The 21,184-nt window shown below is 51.3% G+C and overlaps 1 protein-coding gene across 1 annotated transcript in view; it reads left to right on the forward strand.

Moving 5' to 3' along the window:
* Positions 1-19,317, forward strand: part of VWCE (von Willebrand factor C and EGF domains) — a 39,299-nt gene extending 19,982 nt beyond the window's left edge. Inside the window, exons 9-19 of the mRNA XM_007945017.2 lie at positions 755-837; positions 3,272-3,359; positions 8,126-8,211; positions 9,463-9,580; positions 11,043-11,128; positions 12,903-12,999; positions 15,346-15,428; positions 17,345-17,435; positions 17,515-17,597; positions 18,115-18,205; positions 18,671-19,317. Of these exons, the coding sequence (XP_007943208.2) occupies positions 755-837; positions 3,272-3,359; positions 8,126-8,211; positions 9,463-9,580; positions 11,043-11,128; positions 12,903-12,999; positions 15,346-15,428; positions 17,345-17,435; positions 17,515-17,597; positions 18,115-18,205; positions 18,671-19,317 (1,553 nt within the window). The remainder of the gene's footprint in view (positions 1-754; positions 838-3,271; positions 3,360-8,125; positions 8,212-9,462; positions 9,581-11,042; positions 11,129-12,902; positions 13,000-15,345; positions 15,429-17,344; positions 17,436-17,514; positions 17,598-18,114; positions 18,206-18,670) is intronic.
* Positions 19,318-21,184: the final 1,867 nt, after the last annotated feature.

A 21,184-nucleotide genomic window follows, 5' to 3' on the forward strand; every position in this document is an offset into this window, starting at 1 on the left:
TGACGCCAGCTGCCAAGAGGGCCTGCAGGCCATGGAGGGCCACGAGACGTCCTGGCTGGTCTTTTGAAGGCTCACCTTGGATTGTAGATGTAGACCAGAGGCCAGAAGGCCAGTGAGGCTGTGGCAGTGGTCCAGGGAAGAGAGGACAGTGACCTGCAAGATAGGCAGGAACTGACAGATTCCAGAGACACCAGGTCCCAGCCTCCCTGCCATGACTAGATTTGAAGCATCACTGAATTCTCTGTCCCAGGTGCTCACTGATCACCCATCAATGAGATAGACACGGTCCATGGGAGAAATGGCTGATATAGATGCAGACAGGCAAGCACTGTCTGTCTGTAAATATTATGAGGGCAGTGGATGGAAGAGAGAATGAAGCATGGACTCACCTTCAGGGTGGCCAGGAAAACCCATCTGGCCTGAGCCAGGAAGGACGGGGAGGAGTCGGCCCAGGGCTGCCCAGTCTTTATGCAGCACCATGCAGTCTTACCGGGCTAACATGCTGTGCTTCTGAGACAGTTCTGGGTTCACCAGACAGGAAGACCACCGCCCTGGGCCACCGTGGTTGACCCTTTGCAGATGTCTTCTGGGTGGCTCCCCTGGGATCCTAGGACCATTCAATTCAAGGGCTCCAAGTCCACCACTGCTGGGCAGCTGGGACAAGGGGACAAGGTTCCAGGCGTGAGAGTCATGAGCCCTCAGGCTTCCTCTGCTTTGAAGAGCCTGAGGCCCCCATCTCCTGTTTCTTTCAAAGGCTGTTTTCACAGTGGCGTCATCCGAGCAGAAGGCGAGGTGTTTTCCCCTCCCAGTGAGAACTGCACTGTCTGTGTCTGTCTGGTAAGCATTCCAGGATCCCCAGAGCCTCTGGGGTGTTTTCTTAACCTTTGGGGGTTTTAGGCAAAGGACAAACGAGCGGAGATGAAAGGTGAGCTTGGTGAACGCAGGCGGGCTCTCGAGTTGTGGACTTTGGTCAGAACCTTTTGAGTCTGAGGGTGGGAAATGTCAAACCTCTAGATCTTTGGAGCATCAGGGAAGAATCTGCTGAGTGGAAAAAAGCAAACAGACAAACAGGGTCCATGTGTTGAGGGAGAGAAGGGGATGAGATCCCTCAGAAACTGCCCACCAGGGAGGCTGTTTTTCTCTTCAGGCAAAATATTTGCCAGGACAATAAAGGTATCCACATGCGGGAGGGAGGCAGCTCATTACCAAACTCACTGGATCAGAGGGGGTTGCTTTAGGCAGACACACTCCTCCAAGGCTGGTTATTAAGTGCCTACTCTGTGTCTTGGAAGAAGTACAACCGAATGCCCCTTAGAAACAAGAATGGCCAGACTTCCTCACTCTTACTTTGGTCATGTTATCCAGGCCCTGGGGAAGGATGTCAGGCTTGGGAAAGTAGAGAGTCACCAAAAAAGAGGAAGACCTCCATGAGGTGGATTGAGGCAGTAGCTGCAGTGATGGTCGCGAGCACAGCCACGATTTAAGGACAGTGCAGGGCTGGGCAGTGTATTGTTCTGTTGTGCGTGGGCCTCTATGAGTTGGCACTAACTCGATGACACTTATCAACAGCAGTGTACAGAACTAGGGCGTTGGTGGCTCAGTGGCGGAAGTCTCCCCTTCCATGCTGGACACCCGGGTTCAGTTCCCAGCCAGTGCACCTCACGGGCAGCTACCACCCATCCATCAGTGGAGGCTTGTGGGGTGCTATGATGCTCAACGGGATTCAGTGGAGCTTCCAGACTCAGACAGACCAGGAAGAATGGCCTGGCGACCTCCTGCTTGAAAATCACCGGTGAAAGCCCCGTGGATCACAGGGGTCCTGTAGGCAACCAGTTGTGGGGAGGGTGCAGGACTCGGTCGGCAATGTTTTGTTGCATCGTGCACGGGGTCCCCGAGAGCCAGGCTGACCGGATGGCAGCTGACAGCAATAGCATATGCAGATGTTGCAGTCACGTGTGTTCTGTTCTGAGTACCCACTGTATGCCAGGCATGCCTATTCCCCTGCCTCTGCCCCTCGGGAGGAGCTCTAGTGGCAGAGTGTCTAAGACATTTGACTGCTAACCAGAAGGTTGGCGGTTCAAAGCCAGCCACTCCTTGGAAGGAAGATTGGACAATCAACATCCATAGTAATACCACCTCCAAAGGAGGGGTCGCTATGAGTTAGATTCAACTCGAAGGCAGTGAGTTTGGTTTTTTCTGCCCCTCGGGCTCCCGGCAGCTCTTCAAGTCACTGTTGCTGAGGCTCAGAGGTGGCAGAGCTGGGATTTGAGCCAAGTCTGTGGAGTCCAGAGCCCAGGCTCTGTCAGCCAGTCCCTGCTGCCACCCTCTAACCATCTGTGACTTCGGCTCTTGGTCAAGCAGCCATGGTGGAAGCTGTGGTGTAAGATGGGGGGGCGGGCAGTGCAGTGGCCTGGCGCTCTCAGCAACCCCCCACCCTCAGAGAGGCACCATTTCCCACCCCATCTCATGGACAGGAAAACTGCGGCTCCGAGATCTGAATCTGATTACTTTGCCTAAAGTCACACAGCTCGTCACTGGAGGACCAGACATTGGACTCAGGTCTGGTGACTCCAAAACCAGTGCTCTCTTTTTATTATTTTTATGTTTTAACTTCAATTTTTTTTTTTTTTTGAATTTTTGCAATGTTTCCTCCCCTTCCCTCTCACCCCTGATAACCAATAAAGAAAGTTTCCTTCCATGTATAAACCTTTCCTTGACTTTTTACAATAATGAACTAATACAATATTTGCCCTTCTGTGATTGGCTTACTTCACTCAGCATAAGGTCCTCTATTAACTTCAGATTTTACACATGGGGTTTTTTAGGTGAGATCTTTGACTTGCCAATTTAGCCCCTGGTTCAGAACTCAGATGCTCAGGCAGGAAGGGTGAAAGTCCCTCTCTCTGCCAGCCTCTGCTCTCGGGGCTCAGCAGCCGCTCAGGGCTCAGCACATCCTCTCGGATACCAACGCTGTGGAAGGCTCAGGCTCACGGAGGAGGCAGCATGCTACTCTGCCCGGCCCCGCCCCTCAGACAGGGCGCTGTTCCGAAGTGGGTCCATGCCGCCCAGCCTCATGACCACAGTGACCAGTAAGGGTCTTGGATGGCTTCTCATAGGCAGCCGTCATTTTGGACTGGAACCCTTGGGCCTGGTGTGAAACAGACCCCCGAGCTGCTGCTTATGAGCCTGAAGGTGGGAAGAGCCCTGTTGTACTGCCTGCTCCCCTCCCCTCCCCTCTCCACCACCAGCACCATCTCTTGCCTTCTCCTAGGCTGGAAACGTGTCCTGCATCGCCCCCAAGTGTCCTCCTGGCCCCTGCCACGGCTCCCCGCAGTCTGACTGCTGTACCTGTGTTCCAGGTGAGAGGTCCCCTTGAGCATTTTGCTTATGTGTGTGTGTGTGGGGGGTAACTGGGAGGGCTTTCTGGTGTGTGTTAGGGGCGAGGCGAGTGGAGGAGAAGGGAAGGAGATGGATTCCTGCTTTAGAAACTCAGAGCAAGTTAAATATTTCAAATTGCCCATTGTTACTGAGCACCTACTGTGTGCTCAGTGGTTTGGGTGCTGGACTGCTCACAGCTCCGTGTGCCCTCTGCCCTTTCGTGCAGGCGGCAAGGGCTCTGAGTCCGGCTGCAGCCTGGCTCTGACTTTAGGCGGGGAATCGGTCCCTCCCTCACTGATGAGTCAGTCCTTTGTTAGAAAACTAGGTCAGCTTTCCTGGGACCACGTCACCATCGGAACGTCCGCTAACTTCTCTGCCCCATGGCTACTGTGCCATCCACTTCCCAGCACTTGATCTTGTCTAACCATTAATCCTTGTTTAAACTCTTCTCTAAGGGAGTGCAATTCATTGCCCCATAGTATTGATGACGAAATTGAGGCTCCGAGATGTCAAGTCACTGGCCCACAGACATACTACCAGGTCCTAATGGAGCAGAACTTGAACTCGGTGCTCTCTCATTTCCAAGCTCATGATGTTCTTCTTTCATTGTGGTGAAAACACACACTCCAAAACCATTGTCAACACGACAGCTTCCACGTTGACAAGTGACATTGGGCACGTTTCTCATGTCTTGCCACCGTTGCTACTGTCCTTTTCTGGTGTCCTCCACCACCATTAACATTAACTCAGTGCATCCCAAACAATAACTCCCTCTTCCCCTCCCCCTTTCACCCATTCAAGCCTGGTTTCTCTATCTATGTTTGCCTGTTTCATACAAGTGAGATTATACAGTATCCGAGAGCTCTGGTAGCATAGTGGCTAAGGCACTTAACTGCTAACCACAAGTCTGGCAGTTCAAATCCACCAGCCACTCCTCGTAAGGAAGGTTGGGCAATCTACTTCTGTAGTGATACTGCCTTGGAAACCTAAGGAGGGGTCACTATGAGTGACGGCATGTAACAACACAACAATATACAGTTGGTATCTGCCCTTTGGTGACTGCTTTCACTCAGTGTTTTCAAGGTCACTCATGTTGTGGCATGCATCAGCGTTTCATTTCTCTTTATGGCTCTGTAGCTGGTGTCCTTTTTAAATAAGTGTATTTTTAAACTTTTAGATGTTATATTACTTTTAAAACTTTTTATCGTGATTTGGGTGAATGTTTACAAAGCAAATTGGTTTTCTATTCAACAATTCGTAGGCATGCTTTTTTATGGCATTCATTAGATCCCCACAGTGTAATAGGCTCTTCCCACTTCCTTCCTGTGGTTGCATTTCCCTTTGATCTTTCCTGTCCCTTCCTGCCTTCTGAGCTTTGTCCCTGGGCAAACGCTGTCCTTTTGATCTCGGATGGTTGGATGTTCTAAGGAGGGCTTACTTCCTGGTGTTATTGTTCACCATATAGGCCTGGCTGTTGTTTGGCTGAAAGTTGGGCCATGGGGGTGAGCTCAGTTCCAGGCCTGAAGCATGACTAAAGGGCAAAAGTTGTGGGGTTCCACCAGCCTCTGTCAGACCAGACAGAGTAAGCCTGATCTTTGTTATGAGTGAGTTCTGTGTCACGTTTGCCTGCACTCTATCCAGGACCTCCTACTGTGATCCTTTCAGAGTGGTCGGGGTTAGTGGCCAAGCGCTATCTAATTCTTCTGGTCCCAGGGTCATGGAGGTTGGGGTTCATGTGGGTCCTTAGTCCTTTGGACTAATTGTTTCCTTGCGTCTTTGATTTTCTTCACACTTCTTTGCTCTGGACAAGGAGAGATCAGTAGTTTCACCTTAGAGGGCCACCCATAAGCTTTTAAGACCCCAGTCCCTACTCACCAAAATAGGATTTAGAGCATTATCTTTGTGGACTGTGTTATGCCAGTTGACCTTGATGCCCCCCAAGACTGTGATCCTGAGCTGCCAGGCCCAGCAACTCATTTCCTCAAGGTGTTTGGTTATGGCTAAGAAGTTTTCATAACTTTGCCCCCTGTATGCCACTATAGTCATGGATGTATTAGCAGCTCTGGTGGCATAGTGCCTAAAGCATTTGACTGCTAACCAGAAGGCTGGCAGTTCAAACCCACCAGCCACTCCTCAGAAGGAAGGTTGGTCAATCTACTTCTGTAGTGATAATTGCCTCAGAAACCCAAGGAAGGGTCGGTATGAGTCGGATCCATCTCGACGGCAGTGCATTTGGTTTTCTTGGTGTATCAATACGTAGGTAGAGCTATCCTGTGTCAAACCTCTATATATTTGTGGGTGTAGTCCCCTTCCCCTTCCCACGCCAGTTCAACTTGAGTCTCTGTATCCGCTCGTAGATTGTTGTCACTGCTTTGCAGGGTTGTGTACGTAATAGTATTCTCCTTGGTTGCTTTAACTCCGACTGCTCCCAACGTCTTCGTCTGCCTTGATCAGTGTGTGCTGACCTCGCCCTTATTGTATATGGCCTTTCCCGTCACTCAAGTTAACACATGTCTACACTCAGTTAGTGATTTGGTGGTGTAGTGGATAAGGCACTTGGCTGCTAACCAGAAAGTCAGTGGTTCAAACCCACCAGCTGCTCCGTGGGGGGAAGATGGGGCGATCTACTTCCGTGAAGATTTACAGCCTCAGGAACCCAGTGGGGGTCGCTGTGAGTCAGAATCGACTCGATGGCAGTGAGTTTGGGTTTGGTTTGTCCCTCCCACCCTGGTAACCTTCAAAGAATGTTTCTTTCTATGTGTAAACCTTTTCTTGACATTTTAAGTAGTGGTTTCATACAATATTTGTCTTTCTGGAACTGACTGATTTTCCTCAGCCTAATGTCCTCTAGGTTCATCCATGTTATTACTATTTTTAAAAATAATATTTTATTGTGTTTTAGTGAAAGGGTACACAGCAAATTAGGTTCCTGTTTAACTATTACTCCACAAATTGTTCAGCGACATTGGTGGTGTTTTCCAGTCTATCAACATCCTCATGATTGTCTTCTGGTTGTTTGGCTTCCAGTTGTCTAGTTTCCCTGTTTTCTTACCCTTCCACTTTTGCTTTAGAGTAATTGTTGACCCTTTGGTCTCATACAGATTTTTTTTTTTAGATGAGTTTTTAAAGATGCACAGTATTCACTGATCATATTCTTTATTTTATGAGGCAATCTATTATCTAGCTGAAGGGTGACTTTGAGGGTTAGTTTTGGTTCAAGGTTTATGAAATACCTTAGGGTGTTAGTCTTGGGGAATCCTCTCAGATGTTAAATTATTTTTAATTTTTTAAAATTTTTGAACGGGCAACATAGTCTTTAAATGTAGGTACGGTGATCAAATCAATTATACAGATAAGAAAACTGAGGTGTAGAGAGTTTAAGAATCTTTCCCAAAGTCATGCCCTAGTTGCATATCTGGGATTTGAACTCAGAGTGGTCTGACTAAAGCACTCCTGTGTGCTCCCTGACTGCGAGTGGGCATGGCGCTGGCTTTTAGGTGGTTTTGACCATTGGGTTGGTCTTTAGATCTTGGGCTTTCTCATTTGATCCTTGTAGCTCCAGGGAGTGGCACGGGTCTTTCTTTGCCTTAGGTGTCTCGGGTATGCGTCCTTTCTTTTACTCTTTGGGTGTCAGGGCATCCCTGCCTTTTTGGATAAGGAATTTCTGTCAGTTTCCTGGGGCTGCCATAACAAGATACCACAAACTGGGTGCTTAAAACAGCAGACATTTTCTGTCTCACAGTCTGGGGGCAGAAGTCTGCAATCAAGGTGTCAGGCGGGCCATGCTCTCCCTGAGGGCTCTAGAGGAGGAGCCTGCCTTGTCTTCCAGCACCTGGGGGTTGCTGGCGCTCCTTGACTTGTGGCCGCGTCAGTCCCATCTCTGCCTCTGTTTTCACATGGCTGCCTCCTTCTCCCCCTGTGGCTTTGTCTGTCCTCTTTTGATGAGGACAGCACTCATATTGGATTATGGATCCTTCTACTCCAGTAACATGAGTATGACCTCACATTACCCAGTAGCATCTTCAAAGACCCCATTTCCAAACAGAGTCACATTCACAGGTACCAGACTCTGGGACCTCAACTTGTGTCTTTTGGGGACACAGTTCAACCCATAAAAACCAAAACACCAAACCCCCCGCCGTTGAGTCGATTCTGACTATAGAGGCTCTATAGTTCAGAAAGGAACTGCTCCGTAGAGTTTTCAAGTCTGTAAATCTTTACAGAAATGGACTGCTGCGTCTTTCCCCGACCGAACAGCTGGTAGGTTTGAACCACTGACTTCTTGGTTGGCCACTGAGTGCTTTAACCAGTGTATCACTGGCCTTCTCGTTAGCAGTTAGATGTCTTAGGCACTCCGCCACCAGAACTCCCAGTGCATCACTAGGGCTCCTTAATCAACCCATGGCAGACCTTATTTCACCTGCGATTCATTTTCCTGTCAGTTTTTAAATAGTAAAAACTACATTGGGCTCAGAAGGAAGGTTGGGCAATCCTACTTCCATAGTGATACTGCCTCGGAAACCCAAGGAGGGGTCGCTATGAGTCGGGGCCGACTCGACGGCAAATAACAACAACAACATATTGGGCTCTAAGGTTTGGAGAGAGGAAGTGATGGGGGTTTTTGGAGGTGGGTCAGGCTGTGGAGTGCTGTGGGGGTATGTTAGCTGCTCACAGCCTCCCAACATGTCCCACCCTTTCTCTGGCTGCCCCAGCCCACAGACCTTGAGCTTCTCTCTGTCCTCCGCAGTGAGGTGCTACTTCCACGGCCAGTGGTATGCGGACGGCGCTGTGTTCAGTGGGGGTGGCGACGACTGCACCAGCTGTGTCTGCCAGGTAGGAGAGCTGAGGCTCTGGGCCCTTCTGGAATTAGTGGGGGGCAAGGAGGGGGTAGGGTCTCAGGACTTTACCCAGGACACCTTGACTGGGAGAAGAGAAGCTGGCGCACAGTGAGAGGGAGACGGAGGCAGCACAGATACTAAAGGGACCGTCCCACGACTCCTTGAAGGCCACCCTTCAGCACCACCGTTTCTAGAACTGTGACTGTATCTGAACTGTGCTCAGGTCACAGCGCCTGTCCTCTATATCGAGGCACTCCCTGCTTAGGTGGGTGATGGACAGGCAACCAGGGCTCCTCATCAGACTGTAGGCTTCAGGAAAGCCTTGGAGGAAGAGATGCCAAGTCGAAGCCGGAAGGAAGCCTAGGTCCAGTCAGGCCCTGAGGGCTGAGGGAGGTGTGCCTGGCAGAGGGCTCGGCATGAGCCAAGGGCAGGTGGTGAGCAAGTGCATGGCAGGCTCTAAGAACTGAAGCGTCTGTCCTGGCTGGGATACGATGTGAGAAAGAGGAGTTGGATGAGAGAGGAGGCTGGAGGAAGAGCCCGTGTCGTGGCCTGAGTTCCCCCAGGGCAGCACCTGGGATGGGATTCTCAGTGCAAAGGATCTGCTCAGGAGAACGAGGGAGGGTGGAGGCGGAAGCCAACAAAGCTGTGGTGTCCTGAGAAGCCCAGCCCCAGGCTGATGCTTGGGGAGCTCTGGAGCAGGAACCATACCCAGAGATAGTCTGTCCAGAGGCAGGGCCTGTTATACCCCTAGCATTGGTCGGTTGTGGCCTGTGCTCCTCTAGGCATCTTTGGAGGAGATGGTGCCCACTGGCCAAGGGCAGCACTTTAGGGAAGGTCTGTTGGGGCCTCAGTCATGAAGGGCATTTTGAGCCAGGCCTGGGAGTCTGGACTTTGCAGAGGGTGCTGAGATGTGGGTGATGTGATGGGATTGGGGTTCAAGCAGGTTCTCTGGCTGCAGTGAGAGGGGGTGAAAAGCCATGGAAGCTGGGAGCCTGGACAGAGCTGCTGCTATCATGAGCCAGGGCAGGGCTGGGATACCCAGCCCAACACCCTGCAAACTGGTGGGTCACCCGGCCCAGCCTCACTCACCAGTGAGGGACTCAGCCTTCCCTCCCCCTCCTGCTTCCTGGAGATGTTTGTGAGGGCTGGTGGCCTAGTAGGCTAGTAGCTTCCTCTTTAGCCTTCAGATGGCCTGGGGATGGGAGCCGCCCAGCTGACTGTCCCCTGCCCCGTGGCTCTCTTACAGAATGGGGAGGTAGAATGTTCCTTCACGCCATGTCCAGAGCTGGATTGCCCCCGAGAGGAGTGGTGGTTGGGCCCTGGACAGTGCTGCTTCACCTGCCGGGAGCCCACGCCCATGACAGGTGAGGGCTGCCCAGCCCTGCATCCTGCAGCTGCACCCAGCACAGGTGTTGGACGCCTGAGGAGGGTGGCTGAGCTTCATCTGCTAAGACTGCAAGTTGTGTCTGTGGGAGTGTGTGTACATGTTTGTGTCTGTGGGAATTGTATCTGTGTATACGTGTGTTTTGGTTACCTAGTGCCACTCTAACAGAAGATACCACAAGTAGGATGGCTTTAACAAACGGGAGTTTGTTTATTCTCTTACAGTTTCTAGGATTTAAGACCCAGTTCAAATGCCAGGTTCTAGGGGCTGGGTGAAAGCCCCTCGACCTTGGGCTTCAGCTCTGCCTCCTGCTCCTGGCCCACTGAAGCTGGAGGCTTTTCTTCACTCAGACAGCTGCTGGCTGCTGAGGCTGACAAACCCAAGGTTGACAAGTAAAAAGGCACAGTCCTGATGTTACCAAATCACACGGCAGGCCATTAATTCAAGTTCATTCTAAGTCCCAAGGTCAGCAGAGCATGGCAGGCTGCTGAACGACATGGCTACATGCAGGGTCCGAGGGTGCCATAAGTTAGAGACCATTCCCAAAGCTGCTTCTTATATATGGGAAGCAGACCACGTACCCAAAGCAGCTACTTAGCTGCTCACAGTAGATTCCACCATGGAGTTGATTACCGCTCTCATCATGGGGAATACTACACCCAGCTGCCCAGCCGCTCAACCAGGCCCTGCCAAGTTGACACACAAACTGAACCACCACAGTATGTGAGTGTGTATTTGTGTGTGTGTATGAGTTTATAAGTGTGCATGTGAGTTGTGTGTGTGATAAGTGTAAGTCTGTATCTGTAAGTATGTGTGTGAGTTGGGTCTGTATCTGTGTGTGTTCGTGCATGTAATTGTGTGAGTTGTGTCCATGAGTGTGTGTTTGTGTGTGTGTGAGAGTCTGTATGTGTTAGATGTGTGTGTTAAGTGTAAATGTGTGTAAGTATGTGTGAGAGTTGTTTCTGTGTGTCTGTGCATATAATTGTGTAAGTTGTGCTGGTGTGTATTTGTGTGTGTGTATGTGTTTGTGTGAGGTGTAAGTGCAAGTGTGGGGTGTGTGTGGGAGTTATGTCTATGTGTGAGTTTTGTGTGTGTTTGTCATGTAACTGAGTACGTGAGTATGGATTTGTGTGAATTGTGTGTATGAGTGGTAAATGTGTATGTCTGTAAGTGTGTGAAATGCATGTTTGTATGAGTTTGTCTGTGTATACTAGGTGCATGTTTGGAGATAAACTTCACTAAACAAGATAGTGGGGCAGGCATCTGTAGGGGGGCTCCTGGTTCCAGCAGGTGGTTGTGTGTGCACCCCGGGGGCTGGCCACACAGCGTGCGGGCGCAGAGGTGTGTGTGTGCCCCCTGGTGGGTTGTGCTGGAGGTCCAGTGAGCATTCAGGGTCCTCCTCGACCCTCTGCCCACTCTCCCTCTCACTGTCCCCTGGCCAGGCTGCTCTCTCGACGACAACGGGGTTGAATTTCCGATTGGACAGATCTGGTCGCCTGGTGATCCCTGTGAGTTGTGCATCTGCCAGGTGAATGACAACCTGCACGCCTTCAGCTGCTTTTCCTGGCCGCCCTGCCTGCCGCGCCTAGTGGAGACCCCTGTGCCCCTGACAGATGCCTCAGGCATCCCTGCCCTCCTGAAGTGGGGCGCCCCAGCCAGACCTCAGTCTCACTCTTGCTCTATCAAGACCCCCTTGCAGAAATGGTTGAGAAGCAGTTGATTCTGCCCTTGGTAGCTTTTCCAGGGGGATGGAGCTTGGCCATCTGCCTGAAGCACTATGCGTAAATGCTGACTTCCAAGAGCTGCTGGCCTGAGGCATTCCAAAAGCCCAAACCCACTGCCATTGAGTCAATTCTGACTTACAGGGACCCTATGGGACAGGGTAGAGCTGCCCCATAGGACTTTCAAAGCTCTAAATCTTTACGGAAGCAGACTGCCTCATCTTTCTCCCATGGACTGTCTGCTAGGTTCAAACCGCCAAATGTTTGTTTAGCAGCAGCCAGATGCTAACCAGAGTTGCTTTGCCTAAGGAGTTGGTAGGATCCTAATAGACCATTTTCCTGGGCATGGATAGCTGAGGGGCTGGGACAGCCCATGGCCCAGTTGTTCAGGCTGTTGCTACGAAAGTGTAGTTTTGCATCATGAACACGAGTCACGGGACTTCACCTTATCAGAAATGGTTAAGTGGAAGTTATGCAAGTTTTAGAGTCAGACTGGCAGAAATGCAAACACAGCTCTCTCCCAGGAAACAGTTGCTTTAGCTGTTTAAGTCCTTTGTTGTTATTGGGTGCCATCGAATTGATTTTCAGCTCACAGCATCCCATGTGGCAAACTAGAACTGCCCCACAGGGCTCTCTAGGCTGTAATCCTTACGGAAGCTGATTGCCGGGTCTTTCTCCCACAGACTGGGTAGGTGGGTTCAAACTGGCAACCTTTCAGTCTGCAGCTGAGTGCTTAACCGTTGCGTAACTAGGTCTCCTTTAAGTCCTTTAGAGCTTTGTGTGGTCCCTGGGCCAGCAGCATGGGCCACACCTAGGCACTTGTTAGACTTGCAGGATCTCAAGTCCCTGCTGGGACCTGGGACTCAGAACCTGTGTCTCCGTCCCCAGGTGGTTTGTGTGCACATCAGTGTGTGGGCAGCTCGGCCTTCAGGTCCCTCTGATGTGCCAGTTGTCGATAAACCTCAGACTCTAATAGCGCTTTAGCGTGTCTGGTTGGAATGAGACTTGCGGGAAAGTACATCCTGATGCCTGTTTTCCCTCTGTGTCTGATTTAGGGCCCTCAGAGTCTAAGAAAGTAACACCAAAGGTTCATACATGTTTACATTCATTAACAGCAACCTTGCATGGATGGCACTTTTGTCTCCTGAAACACATTTCTAGTGGAGTAGTTTTCTATATAAATAGGATTTTGTGTCACTCTTTAGGTTTGGGGTGAACCAGGCCTCCAGGTAGAAGCTGAGACAATTTGGAGGCTGATGGTGCAGCCTGTTGTGTTCTTGCCTTTGGTTGCTGCTCAAGTGGGACGGGAAGTTGTGGAGACTAGAGCCCCAGCTCTGGCCCCCTAGGCTGTTGACTCTTCTTAGACACACAAGCCTTTCTGGAAGGGTCACACCACTTTTCCCCCATAGCTGGTCCTCTTTGCGGGGGCTATCGCCACTTCCCAGCTACGTCATGGTACCCTTTAGGGCAAGCCTTGGCTGGTTTGCAGCATGGCCTTTTGGGAGGCTGGAGGGTGGTCTGGGGGGACAGCAGCGCCTGGTGTCACAGGTGGGATCTTGGTGAAGTTCCTCCTCCCTTCAGGCAGACGGCTCAGTGAGCTGCAAGAGGACAGACTGCGTGGACTCCTGCCCTAACCCGATTCGGATCCCCGGACAGTGCTGCCCAGACTGTTCAGCAGGTAATTCCCCAGTGGGGGGCTGCACAGCCCCGCCCCATGGCAGGGGTCTAGGGGAACCCCTATCCAGGCTCAGCTGCACCAGGCTCCTCTGTGCTAAGCACCAGACAAGCGTCATCTCATCCTCCCAACAACTCTGTCAAAGGTCCAAGCCCCTTTTACAGATGAGGAAACACTCAGAGAGGTAAAGCCGTTTGCCCCAGGTCAGCCCTGGCTGGGTGCTGTCAGCAGGTCACAAGATAGGCAGAGCCTGCAGCCTGGCTGGAGAGATGAGAGACTGATATGTGTGAGACAAGTAGAAGCAACAAAATGATCCTTTGTTTTTTAAGTGATTATTCACTTTTCCCCTATTTCTAAAGTAACATATTTTATGGTAGAAAATTTAGAAAATACAGAAAGCCAAAAGAAAAACAATTAAAAAGGGCTTCTTACCACTGTTAACATATCACTGTTGTTATGTCGGATCTGACTCGGCAGCAGTGAGTTGGTTGGTGTGTCACTGTAGCCTCTGAATATGATACCTGTGCATAGATTGCATGCAGCCAACATATGAGAAAACCCATTTACCCTCCAGTCACTTCTGACTCTTGGGACCCTGTGTGTGTCAGTGCCCCACAGAGCTTTCACTGGTTGGTTTTGTGGGACTGGATATCCAGGCCTTTCTTCCAGGGTACCTCTCAGTGGACTTGAACCACCAACCTTTTGATGAGCAGCTAAGGGCAGTGACTGTTTGCACTACCCAGGCACTCAACATGTAAATAAACAAACAAAAAACAAGCAAACTCACTGCTGTTGACTCAATTCTGACTCATAGCGACCCCTCCTTGGGTTTCCAAGGCAGTATCACTACGGAAGTAGATTGCCCAGTCTTCCTTCTGAGGAGTGGCTAGTGGGTTTGAACTGCCAGCCTTCTAGTTAGCAGTCAAGTGCCTTGTTGTTGTTTTGTTGTTATTTGCCGTCGAGTCGTCCCCGACTCATAGCGACCCCTCCTTGGGTTTCTGAGGCAGTATTACTACAGAAGTAGATTGCCCAACCTTCCTTCCAAGGAGTGGCTGGTGGGTTTGAACCGACAGCCGTCTGGTTAGCAGTCAAGTGCCTTAGACACTATGCTACCAGAGCTCCCAGTCAAATGCCTTAGGCGTAATAAAATACTTCCCTATTGTTTCATCATCTGCTACTGTATGAACCAAAAAACCAAGCCAAGCCCATTGCTGTCAGATTGGCCCCTGGCAGTCCCGTGAGTTACGGTATAGGAGAAAGCTCTGTGGGGTATTCTTGGCTGTAATCTTTATGAAAGCACATTCCCAGGGCTTTGTTCTGTGCCACTGCTGGGTGGGTTCAAACCAGCAACCTTTCAGTTAGCAGTAAAGCTCAACACAGCTTGCTCCACCCGGAATCCTTCGTGTTGAACCCCAAAACCAAACAAACCCATTTCTGTCAAGTTGATTCCAACTCAGCAACCCTATGGGACAGAGTAGAACTGCCTCAAAGGACTTTGAAATCTGTAATCTTTACAGAATCAGAATGCGACATCTTTCTCCCGCAGAGCAACTGGTGGATTTGAACCACTGACCTTTCATTTAGCCACTAAGCTCTAACCACTCTGTGCCCTGGGGCTCTTTTTGTACTGAACCAAACCGAAAATCAAACGCACTGCTGCCAAGTTGATTAAAACTCATAGTGACCCCCATTGGGTTTCCAAGGCTGTAAATCTTTACACAAGTAGACTGCCTCATCTTTTTCCCATGGAGCAGCTATTAGGTTTGAACCAGAGACCTTTTAGTTAGCAACCAAATGCCTTAACCACTACACCACAAGAGCAGTAGGTGATCAGTATGATCAAGGTAGTGTGGAGTTGGGTGTCTGGGGCATCAAGAAGCAGAGAGTGGACTGGCATGGGAACGTGCGGACAGGGTGGGGTGTGAGGTGAGCCTTGAGCTCTAGCAGGGTTTGGCTGAGTGGGGAGGAGCAGAGAGGATGCTGGGAAGATGGTGTGATGCACACAGGTGCAGTTTCCCGGGCCCCCTACATGGTCCCACCTGGAGAGGGGTGGAGGAGGAAGCCCCACCCCTCACTGGGGCAAGAACCCGGAAGGCCAGGAGAAGACATCATCTCTAGTTTCTTCCATGTCTGCTTGATCCCTTTGCTGAATTTGGTGCAAAAAACAGTAGGCACCCAATTCCCAGTTCAGATGTGTGCTTTGTCACTTCCCTCGCCCTGGGGCGACTGCTCTGGGGAGACATGGCTTGATCTTTGCTCTCCAGATAAGCCTTGGACCTTTGCCCTAGCGAGGAGCCTGGCCGTCCGTCACCCCCCTGGCTGGTGCTCACCGCGTGTTCTCCCTGGCAGGCTGCACCTACACAGGCAGAATCTTCTACAACAATGAGACCTTCCCGTCTGTGCTGGACCCCTGTCTGAGCTGCATCTGCCTGGTATGGACAACCAGCCCCGATCCTGTCTGCAGAAACCCCCAGGGGACCGGCATCCACTCCTGAGCCCCAGACGCTGTATTGTTGTTATGTGCTGTTGAGTCGGACCCGACTCGTAGCGACCCCTCCTTGGGTTTTGGAAGCAGTATCACTACGGAAGTAGAGTGCCCAACCTTCCTTTCGAGGAGTGGTTGGTGGGTTTGAACCGCCAGCCTTCTGGTTAGCAGTCAAGTGCCTTAGGCACTCTGCTACCAGAGCTCCTAGAGGCTGCATTAGAGACCTCAGAGCAGGCTTGCTTCTGGATCATGGTGAAAGCCCACTCCATCCAGCCGTGTCCAGGGCAGATTGGTAGCCAGGGCCAGATAAATATCTGTAATGCTGGCTGGCAAAAGTCTGCTTGGTTACCACGGAGAGTCATGAAGGAGCTCCTCAGAGTATAGAGTGTGGCCCCAGGAATGTCACTGAGGGTGGAGGGGAGAACAATAGCCCGGGGTCTGTATCAGAATCTTCTTTAAAAAATTTCTTTTATTCTTTGTTGTCGATGAGTATATACACAGCAGAACTTAGACCGATGCAACAGTTTCTGCATTGACTGCATCCTTCAAGTTGTGTGGCCAGTCTCACCCTCCTTTTCTGAGTTGTTCCTCCCCCATGCACATAAACTCACTGCCCCTTGAGTTTCCCATCTAACCTTTTGAGTTGCCCTTGTCATTTTGATCCTGTGTATGGTAGATAGTCCTTTGAAAGAGCACAGGGCCCAAGGCAGAGACATTCTTTGAGTTAAGCTAAACCGTTATTTGGTTTAAAGAAGACTTTAGGGGATATTTTGGGCTTAAGGTTTAAAGATTATCTCAGGACTGTAGTTTCAGGGCTTCATCCAGCTTCCATGGCTCCAGAAGGTCTGGATTCCATGAAAATTTGATATTCTGGTCTGTATCAAAATCTCTTCCATAGACTCAGTACTGAGCTCTTGTGCCCATCACTGCTCTCAGCCCTTCATATTAACCCGGTTAAGCACACAAAAATACCCTCAGGTCAGTACCACCATCATCTCCAGCTTCCAGATAAGAAAACTTGAGGCACAGAAAGATGAAAGAATTTGCTGAAGATGTTATTGTGGGTTGCTGTCGAGTCGAGTCTGACTCGTGACAACTCCGTGTGTGCAGAGCTGAACTGCTCCACGGGGTTTCCAAGGCTGGGACTTCTCCAAAGCAGATCGCCAGATGTGTTTCTGAGGTGTCTCTGGGTAGATTCCAACCACCAACCTTTCGGCTGGTAGTCGAGCACTTAACTGTTTATGCTGCCTGGAATTCCACACAAGATCCTGCAACTAGTTGACGTTCCAAAAGAGTCTTGACTCTGGGGGCTCCCCCTTTACCCCTAAGCCATCCTGCCTCAGTCTGAAAAAGCATGTTGGGGAATAATATAACCCAGTGTTTGGGAAATGTGGTAAAACAAGACCATTATTGCTAAAAGTGTTCAATGCTTGACGGAGCTTCTTTGCTGGCAGTGGGTGCAGGTGCAGAGTGGCCATCTGCTGTGGTAAACCTCTGCAGGGTGAGGGCGTGAAAAGGGACAAGGTCTACAGAAAGATTGAGAAACGCAAAGTCCACATCCCCTTGGCCTCTGGGGTGACCCCTGTGGGTGTGCACTTCTCATTCATGGCCACATGCGTTGGGAGCTTCAGAATCTGGCTCCTTCCTTCTCTCCTGTCCTTACTGCTCACCTTTCCTGGGCAGTTTGTGGACTGGTTGACCCGGTGTCTGTTGCAGATGAGCTCTGTGGCTGGCACCTTGTAGGGGGTGGCTACAAACCTTGGTGGCTCTGATGGCCACTCAATGGCTTCATGACCCGTGTCTTCCTGAGCGTCCCATCAGCCGCCCAGAGCGAAGGGTCTGTGTGTTTTCTGTGTCCTGCAGTTGGGCTCAGTGGCCTGCTCGCCCGTGGACTGCCCCATCACCTGCACCTATCCTTTCCACCCTGATGGGGAGTGTTGCCCGGTGTGCCAAGGTGAGTGGGATGGCTGCCCCACGCCCTGGGCTCCCGGGTGGGCTGCTTCTCACAAGCCCTGTCTCCTCTGCCTCCGCAGACTGCAACTACGAGGGAAGAAAGGTGGCGAATGGCCAGGTGTTCACCTTGGATGATGAGCCCTGCACCCGGTGCACCTGCCAGGTGAGCTGGCTGGGAGGTAGCCGCTTTTTGCCTTTTGTCCCTCTGCAAAACATGGATGCACTTTAAAAAAAAAACAAGCCAGTTGCCGTCGAGTGGACGGACTCATGCAGACCCCATGTGTGTCAGAGTAGCCCTGTGCCCCATGGGGCTTTTGGCGAGTGATTTTTTTTTTTTTAAACTAGATTGCCAGGCCTTTCTTCCAAGGGACTTGTGGGTGAACTCAGACCTCCACCCTCTCAGCAGCCAAGCCCATGAGTCACTGTGAACCTGCCCTCTCTAGCCGTTCTTCACCTTAAGTTACCTGCTGGAATATCTTTGGTTTTGACAATATTCTCCCTTTTTCTGGAAGTCCAAATTTCAGACGAGTGGTTTCCTTAAGTGGCCCTGCTGTGTTTGGCTTCCCCTGAGGTTCAGGCAGGGGCTGAGGCAGGCTGTCCTGGGCTCTGTCTGGGGCTCCTGTTGCTGGTCTGAGCAGGTCCTTATGCATGTGTTTCTACGTGTCCTTCTGCTTCCCCAGCTGGGAGAGGTGAGCTGTGAGAAGGTCCCCTGCCATCGGGACTGTGCAGATCCCCCGGTGCCCCCTGGGGACTGCTGTTCCTCCTGCCCAGGTAAATGGGCCCCGGGATCCTTGGGTTTTACCACCATCTTCCATTTTGTTCTTCTTCCCAGAAACAACTTTCAGAAGGTCTGGAGTGAGAAAAACAGGCTCAGAGAGGGAACGGGGCCTGCTCAAGGTCACACAGCAAGCATCATTCCACTCCCATTAGTGCCTCACCACAGCCCTGTGTAGTCATTATTTTTATGCCGATTTTACAGATGAGGAAAACAGGCTCAGAGGAGTTATGTAACTTGCCCAAGGTCACATAGTGCATAGCCAGCAGGGCCTCCCTCTGTTCATGGTTCCTTTGGTCTTCTCTCCCTGAAGGCAGGAGCTGTCCTGTGCCCACCAGGTGTGCTGAGGTCCCTCCGAGGATGGAGCTAGGCATCTGTCCCAGTGCAGCTTGTCCAGGGCCCCCTCAGCCCCAGGACAACCACTGTGCACCTCTCTTCCCATGCCTCTCTCCACACTCTAGAGTTCCCGTTGCCTCTGAAGGAAAGACGGAGGATCCTCCCTCACGGACACGTGGAGTTTAGCAAAGCTGCCCGGAGCCCCGAAGAGAACGTGAAGGCCCCTCTGGGTGCTGGCAACTGCAGCGCGTGCCCGGGGCCCCCAACAGAATCATCTCAGAGGCCAGTGCTCCCGCTCTTCCAGCTCCTCTCAAGGACGAACTTGTCGAACACACGGACTTTACCCTCCAGCCACTCAGGAGCCCAGGCCTTGCTCTCACCCCCTTCAGGGCCAGGGGACACATCCGCAGGGGAGCCTGGGGCTTTGCAGTCCCCTCGGCCCTCCTTGAGGCCCTCCATCCCTCTGGGAGCCTCCACTCTACCTCCTGCCTCCCCGGGGGTTCCTTGGCCACCTCCAGTTCCTGCTGAGCCTGCCTTCCCAGCCTCCGAGGCCTGGGGGACATCCCGGTGGCCTTCCCTGCCTGCCAGCACCCTGGCTGAAGCATCAGCACTTTCCACGAGCGCCCCCAGCCCCTCAGAGACCCCCATGACGTTCGTCAGGCCTCGCAGACTCTCGCCCACCACCTCCAGACTCTCTGCGGCCCTTGCAGCCACTGCTGGCCGCACGCCCCAGAAGCCCACAACCTCAAGGAAGGAGGAGTCCACTGTGTAAGCAGATCTCACTCCTGGGAGACCCTGGACGGAGAAAACTCTGCCAGTGGCCCGGCAGGCATGGGGCAGACCTGGCTGAAGATGCCAGAGCTCATTCCCACAGGGCTCTTGTGGAAACAGAATAGCCCACCTGGGCCAGACGTAGACTGAGTGTTTTGAGCATGGCATGGGAATGGAGCAAACGGTGTTCTCCACGGTCAGTACCCTCCATGGACCATGGTTGGTGTGGTCTTGGGAGAAAAGCTGAGGGCTACTGAGCTCTCTTCAGGGGGAGGGTCAGATGGGGCTGGGGGGTTCCCTGCAACTGTGCTGCCTGCCATCGCACACCCAAACCTGAGGTCTCTGATTAAAGGCTGTCTCCCTTTATCCCGGGATGCCCTGCTTGTTCACTTCTTGTCTCCAGAAGGTGGGAAAGCGTTACCCTAAGCCCTCAGATGGCAAGCTAGTAGCTCCCTGCGTTAGCCCCCCAGCTTGGAGAGAGCCCTGCCTGGGACCCAGGAGGAGCTCTGAGTCCTGCAAACGGGCTGGGTTGAGAGTGGGTCCTGTGTAAGCTCCCACTGGCCTCTCTGTTTCTGTAGAGAAACAGACCCAGGTGTATGTCTGGCTCTGTGTCTATGTACGTGCAGTCATGCGATACGTGATGTCTGTTCGGGCAGCATCGAGCCACACATACGTCTGTGGTCCCATAAGGTTACAACAGAGTTCAGAAATCCCAATCAGAGAACAGGACATAGTGAATGCACACAACACCCGTATCTCGTGTCTCTCGTATACAAAGTGGTTGCGCAGCCAGGTATATAACAGTACAGTGCACATATAACCTTTAACACACATGTCCTGATAGTCATAATAAATACCCACGTTACTGGCTTTGTATGTACCGTATATGTTTACCATGTAACCGCAGTATGCTTTGACTTGGGCAGCAGCATCCAATCTCGAGGATCACACACCTAGAGTTGTGGTGTTATCTCTCTGTTTAATTTTCTTAAAAAAATATTACCGTGAAGTGCATCATGGTTCCCAGATACTGCCAGAATCGGTGCAAGCGACAGCCCCAGCAAGAGGCAAAGGAGAATAAACGAAACAGAAGATGATGAAACAGCACGAAGGTGGAACATCAGGGAATGCGATTGTTCGTGATGCAGGCACGTCCCACTCGACAGTCAGGACAATCCTCACAAACAGAGGAAAAATCCTCCAAGCTTGGGTTGGCGTCACTGAGAGCTGTAAGACTAATGAAAATGAGAAGGACCTATATCAGATATAGAGAAATTACTGACGGTGTGGATTGAAGACCAAACAAAAATCCCTCTTAACCATGCTGAGGATCACTGCTGAGGCGTGAAGCTTGTTCGAGATGCTTAAAGAAAAAGCAGGACTAGACTAGGATGTAGTGTTCACACAATGTCCAAATCATGTAATGTCCCATGGAACATACTGTGGACATTAAGGGATGCATGACTGTATATATAGAGAGAGAGAGAGAGAGGGAGAGGGAGAGGGTATCACATGTGGGAGGGTGTGCTTTACTTCAAGAACTGGCTCACTGGATTGTAGGGCTGACAAGTCCAGAAACCACAGAGTAGATAGGAGGCTAGAGGTTTCTGCAGGCTTGCATCATGAGATACGTAGGTCAAGCAATGGGGAGAGTGCAGGGTCGGGGAAGAGAGCTAGTTCTGCCAGAATAGAAGTTTACAGTCTGGAGGTGGGACACACTAAGGAATGCCGCTTTAAATTGATTGCTTCATTACATTACATCACGGGAGGTGATTATGTTATAGGACCAAATGCGGGTCCCTGCCCGGTGCACAGTCAGACTGAAACAGTTTCCACACCGAGTGATTAAAAGGAGAGAAAATTATTTA

The sequence above is a fragment of the Orycteropus afer genome, unplaced genomic scaffold, assembly GCF_000298275.1.
Source record: "Orycteropus afer afer isolate SDZICR_OR568_19922 unplaced genomic scaffold, OryAfe1.0 scaffold00130, whole genome shotgun sequence".
Classification (NCBI taxonomy): domain Eukaryota; kingdom Metazoa; phylum Chordata; class Mammalia; order Tubulidentata; family Orycteropodidae; genus Orycteropus; species Orycteropus afer.